At 30.9% G+C, this 6,000-nt stretch overlaps 1 protein-coding gene across 2 annotated transcripts in view; it reads right to left on the bottom strand.

Annotated features, from left to right (window-relative positions):
* Herc4 (HECT and RLD domain containing E3 ubiquitin ligase 4) overlaps window positions 1-6,000 on the bottom strand; it is a 32,752-nt gene that overhangs the window by 9,671 nt on the left and 17,081 nt on the right. For both annotated transcript variants that reach the window (XM_014419124.2, XM_014419125.2), the window contains exons 14-16: window positions 3,056-3,250; window positions 1,187-1,273; window positions 42-218 (exon numbers count right to left, since the gene is read on the bottom strand). In XM_014419124.2, coding sequence (XP_014274610.1) covers window positions 42-218; window positions 1,187-1,273; window positions 3,056-3,250 — 459 coding nt within the window. The remainder of the gene's footprint in view (window positions 1-41; window positions 219-1,186; window positions 1,274-3,055; window positions 3,251-6,000) is intronic.

Raw genomic sequence — 6,000 nt, 5'->3', positions numbered from 1 at the left:
AAATCTTTAAAAAATATTATAATTATTATATACATATGCACCTTAAGTGGCTTTTTGTAATCCTTTTCAGAATAATTTGCAAGTTCCCTGATGGTATCCTGAACGATATTTTCCCTGCTCACTTGTAGTTCAAGAAGGGCTTGAACAGGAAATACAAAGGGAGAGAACAGCATCTGCGTTATGGCCTGCTGTGCAGCTTGCGAGACTGCTGTGTGCATCTAGGAATATAATTTTTAGATAACTTATAGTTATCTAATTGTTAGATAATAGTTACCTAATTATACAAATTATCTCATTTAATAATTATAAATGAATATAGATAGACGACGTCATAGTGCATATTATTTGCTATACCATATTTTTGTTGCTATGTTTATTATTTTATATACATTTACCCTTTCATGTTATATTTTATCAATAATTAAATTAATAAATAAAAAATTATATACAATTACGAGGTGTAGATAGTTAACCGTAGATTAATGATTGGAGAAGTTTGTCGGGGGGTGCGGTCAGCAAAGAACAACATAAATAAACAAAACCATATTTATTTATTTTATGCCAATGTTTCGACCTGAATTTCAGGTCTTCATCAGGGGTTATGGCGTAGAAGGTAGGCTTGTAACTGCGCATGCCCTAAAACACAGTTACAGGCCTACCTTCTACGCCATAACCCCTGATGAAGACCTGAAATTCAGGTCGAAACGTTGGCATAAAATAAATAAATATGGTTTGTTTATTTATGTTGTTCTTTGCTGACCGCACCCCCCGACAACCTTCTCCAATAATAACTTTATGATAATAGAATCTAAGAATGAAGTTAGCCATTAAATTAGATCAGAATGAATTCTTTTGAACCACAAATTGTGCCCGATTTGGAACTCTGGCTTGGTACCAATATAACTTTACCTTTAGGATATGCAATATCAGCCTTTTTACACTTAATTTCAGATTCCAATCAGTCCAAAGTTTCGGGTAATTCAAAATCAATACACACTTTCAGAAATTTGTGTAAATGTGTCCAACAGTGAAACCTTTACTGATACTGATATAATAGCATCCTCTACATATTACAGTTTTAGAATTCAGTTACTGGTTATTTTGTAATAAAATAAACTTTGGAGTTTTGACAATCATAATTCAATTTTAATGTTGCGAATCAATAACATATTTTGAATCTACTTACTTGCATCGATTGATCAGTTTGAAGCAACAGGGTTTTAGCTTGAGCATCGAACAGAAATGGGTAGTTACAGAAAAATTTTCTTATATTCTAAAAAAGGAGTAAATTTGATTTTAAAATATGTATAAACTTTATAGCTTATATTAAATATTAAATTTAAAAAAACAAAACACATATGATAGAAAAAAAAGCATGAGTTGTTGGAGTTCCGTCATTTAGGTCATACGAGCCTTTGAGAGCAAAAGTGGTGTAAGATATCCTGTTCTCATCAAAATTAATTTATATAAAAAATGATTATTTAATTTATTACTGAGCATGTTAACTTTAAACGCTTTTAAATCGCTATGCATATGGCTGATTAATATTAACAGAGAAAGCTGTTATTTCTTGCTAAAAATTTAAAAGAAATTCCCTAAAAGTTTTGAATATCTCAAAACCCCACATCTAACTTATACCACTCTTTCATTTAAGGGCTCATATTTTCTTTCTATTAATGGTGTTTAATGGTTTCATTAAACTTACAATGCATATACAAAATATTAACCCTTTAATTAAATCAATTTAGAGGGGCTAAGAAGAAGTGAAAAAATGTTAAAAACTGTGAAAAAAATTTGGAAAGGATTAAACTTTGACTGAAATTCATCCCCACTCTTATTGTATTTTTCTGTCTATTTGATCCAAAGGAGCTGCCTAAATGCAGAGGGAAAAATATTTAATATCCACAAAGGAATAAAATGTTTTAATGTATATGGCCTGAGTGTAGAGTTGAACTAAATAAATCAATCGGCTCTACAATCCCTCACTGGTTCCTGGCCTCAAGCAGCTTTGGAAAATTGGAAAGGCAGCTTTTTTGGAAATTCTCCATTTTAACTCATCAGAATATTAAAATGAGGATGTTGTGGTAGGTAGGGGTTAAAAAAGAACCTTTACTAGCCCAACCATGAATGGTAATTAAAATAAAAGAATTGTAGAGTCGAAATTTATAAGATTGTATTTTGAGTACTTTAGCATAAGAAAATAAAAACCTTTAAAAAATAAAGAAAAAAACATATGAACATTAAATAAAAAGGAACTTAATAATTCTTCTAATACAAAATTTTTCTTAAAATAAAAAAAAATATGTATTGTGTCATTAGTGACATAAAATAAAAATGCCTTTGTATAACCTGGGTGATGAGGCCCCTTGTAGGTAATTGTTGTCCTTGTGGATGAATAAAGTAAAACGCCGTCCGGCGTATGTATACATTAATGGTATTAGTAAGGTATTATTTATGCCAGAGGCTAACATAAAATGCTTACAACCATAGCATATGCAATATGGTACATCAGAGTATGGAATAAATTATAACAATATGTTGGCCACAACAGAGGATAAGACCTAGTTGATACCTAACATCATTTAACTGTACTTTAATATACTGAGTTTGAAGGAAATCGTTCAAGGTTTTAAAAAAAAAAAAAAAAAAAAATGAATAACGGGTAAGATCGATTACCTAAAGTAGCACTTGGGGTCAGTTGATTTATAGGAAAAGTTCTGATAAAGGAACGGAACCAGAAGTAAATACAAAGACTGGACCACCTGTACTTTTATTTATATCTATTATGCACAACTATTGTGATAAATAATGATTCTGATGTCCCTTGGCTCTATGTTTCCCAGAATTTTCGAGGTTCAAAAAATTCCCTGAATTTTTTAGGTCCATTACCCTGCTGTAGTTATCTTAAAATAGTTCAGTACTTTAGAAGGGATAACTCCTTAGATATAGCTATTCTGGCGAACAACAAACAAAATTTATGAGCCCATGGAAAAACTCATTCTGGACAGATCCCAAAACCAAAGTGATACAAAGTAGTTATGATATGATTACTCACTCTTGAACCTGGATCTTCTGTGGCCCATCTCACATAATCAACTCTTATGTCAACAACATCAGGAAGTTCTGGTAAATAAAATATTTCATAATTTAGTCTGCTCTGACCTGGTTTGGCATTATTTAGTTTGTTCAAACGGGCGAGTAGATCTAATGAATTAACCACAGCCCTTTCACAACGATTTAGGTCCCATTGCTGTAAAGATTAATAAAAAAAAAAATTAAAACAAAATCATAAAATGAAGTTCATGAAAAGAAATAGATATACTATAGTGCAGTGGATTCTAACCTATGGGATGCGCCCTTGTGACTGGTAAAAGAAGGGCATGCAGCTGTTACTAAAATATCATTTTTTAATATAAACACAAAAAAAAAAGTCAAATCAGTGTTGAAAAAGAAGAATCAGAGGAAAGTAAGGAGGGTCGAAAAATTGAGTGATGGCGTGGGTTCAGAATATGGATGAGTTTTGTATTATTGTGAGGGACATTAGTTTTCTTGGTCCGAAGTACTTCTGGAGTGTTTAGCCCTCAAAAAGAAGATCATTATGTTTCTGAATGGTAATAGAGATGAAAAAAACTTGTTTTATGACACAAGATTCCTTGTAAACTTTTCGTATTAATTATTAATTTTTTTACTTGTTACTTTATATAAATCAATGCAAGGGTTTCGAATTAACGGTCTGATGCAGAGAGACAAGATTATACTGCATCTTTAAAAAAATTTGAATAATGGATGGCAAGTTTGAAAAATAATAACTTTGAAATAATTCTCAATTTTAAAATCACCTGTTCTGCAAACACAAGAGAAGAAAGTAAAGTTCTTATTAATAATCACTTAACCAATCTAAAGTAGGAGTGTTACTTTATTTACAACACTTTGATATGCTGAAATAGGAACTGATAAGAAACCCTTCTGTGATTTAAAAATATGATGACTTTGGCCTTCCGAAAGCAGAACAAATAATAATCATTAAATTGAACTATCTTGGAACAGTGCATTAAAACAGATGTTTCAACAAGAAAATATAATACTTTTGCTTCAAGTGAAGAAAAATGTTCCTACTTTAACACTGATTATTAGACAATTGTGACATTTTCTAACGTAGCTCTACAGTCTAAGGAGGACTTTGGTCTCCTGAACAATTTGCTCCAACTCTTCTCTCTCCAGGCAGTTACTACAAGTTTTCTGATGTCCTTCTCTAGGTCCTTTTGCCAGCTTTTACTAGGAGATCCTTTTTTCCTCTTTTCTGGGAAGGATCCTCAGGTGACCTTTTTTGCCTTTTGTTCTCTTGGTATCCTTTCAACATGTTCAAGTCAGCTAATCTTTCTGGGCTTGATAAATTTCACAAAATATTCATGGTTATTAAGCCAATCCAGTTCCTGGGTATTCAATGTTTCAACACCATAGCAAACTGTGGACCTGTTAAGTATTTATACATTTTTAATTTTGTGCGTTTGGAGAGCATGGTTATCAGAGTTAATTTCAGTGCTGAGGTATCTGAAATGATCAACAGCTACTTGCTTCTAAAGTTGATATTACCCTGTAATTCGTTTTCAACTCGTTAATCTCAAGTATTTTCTGAACATTTTTCACTTCTTATCTCTTATAGTTGTTGCATTTACATCCATCTGGGATTAAAGAAGAATTCTTAGAATTATGGGTTTATAACCAGTGGTTTTCTTTTTTTACAAAATGAAGGGTTGGGCCCATGCTCAATCCTCTACCAGGAGGACTGGTGACTTTGAATTTGGGATGCCCTTCCCTAAGAAATTAAATTTAGTATTACAGCATTCCTTAAATTGTAATTATTTGAAGTGCTACCTCTAAAAAGGTTATAATTGCAAAATTTAACAGAATGATTTTTCAGCTTAAGAAAATTCTATCTGACCTAATCCGACTGAAGTAATATAGAAGTCCTTAATCCTCAATGAAGGTTCTCATGTGCAAAAACTGAAAATGTGTTAATCAGGTCAAAGTTCAGACTTTTTTTTTTCTGAAATGTCAGTTATAATTTTTTTAGCTCTTCATTTAAAATATTTTTAAAATGAGAGTATTCCTAAATCTTTCAATTCTCACTTTATAAGACACATTTAAAGGAAAATACTATTCTTTACTAACACCTACTAATATTAAGAAATAGACATTACAATATTATGACAAAAGAACCAATTTTCATAAAAATGAATAGTAACAAAAGTTCTAGATAAAATAACTTTATTTAAAATATAACTTGATAAAAAATAAAACAAATATTATGAAAGTTATGGATATACAGTTAGAAAATGGTAGGGTGGTTAGTGGATGTAAAAGTGAAACACGATACTCAGGCAAAAGTGTGAAATGTCTTTAAAATTTAGGATAATTTTATTTTTGGATAAAGTCTTTGCGCAATAATTAACTGTTAAATTTGTTTTTACTAGATAGTGTATAACTTGCTAAAAATTTAACTTTTTAAACCTTTCTTGAAAAACAAAGTGGTTTCACCCTTATAATGACGAATAGTTTAGTCAAATTGGGTTGGTTTCCGAATATTATTTTGAAAGTTTGGAAACTTTATAATATTGTTTAGGAAGGTTCACTAAAGAATATACTACAAGTCCTGGTAAATGGTAACGAGGTGAGCAGGAAGGTAGGGTTATCAAAGAAGGTACTTTCGAACTTTAAAAAAATTACTTATAAAAATAAAAAACAAGTAGATTCTCTATAAAAAAGTTATTCATTTTATCTCTTGATTCCATATTTTATGAGATAATCACACTAAAATCAACACCAGAGTGCCTCAACAGTAACAATACACTTAAACCTATACTTAAATTAGTGTCAATTAATGTTACCATCAGAAGAACAAAAGAATGGATGATAACTTCTAAAAATGATATTTTTCAATAACACAAACAAAAAATTGCATGAAATACAATATTGTATGATGGGCAATACACTCAAGGC

This window comes from Halyomorpha halys, unplaced genomic scaffold (genome assembly GCF_000696795.3).
Source record: "Halyomorpha halys isolate HHAL.00 unplaced genomic scaffold, Hhal_1.1 Scaffold218.1, whole genome shotgun sequence".
Lineage (NCBI taxonomy): Eukaryota > Metazoa > Arthropoda > Insecta > Hemiptera > Pentatomidae > Halyomorpha > Halyomorpha halys.
Note: the sequence above shows the minus strand (reverse complement) of the source record. Positions and strands in the feature narration are given on the sequence as shown.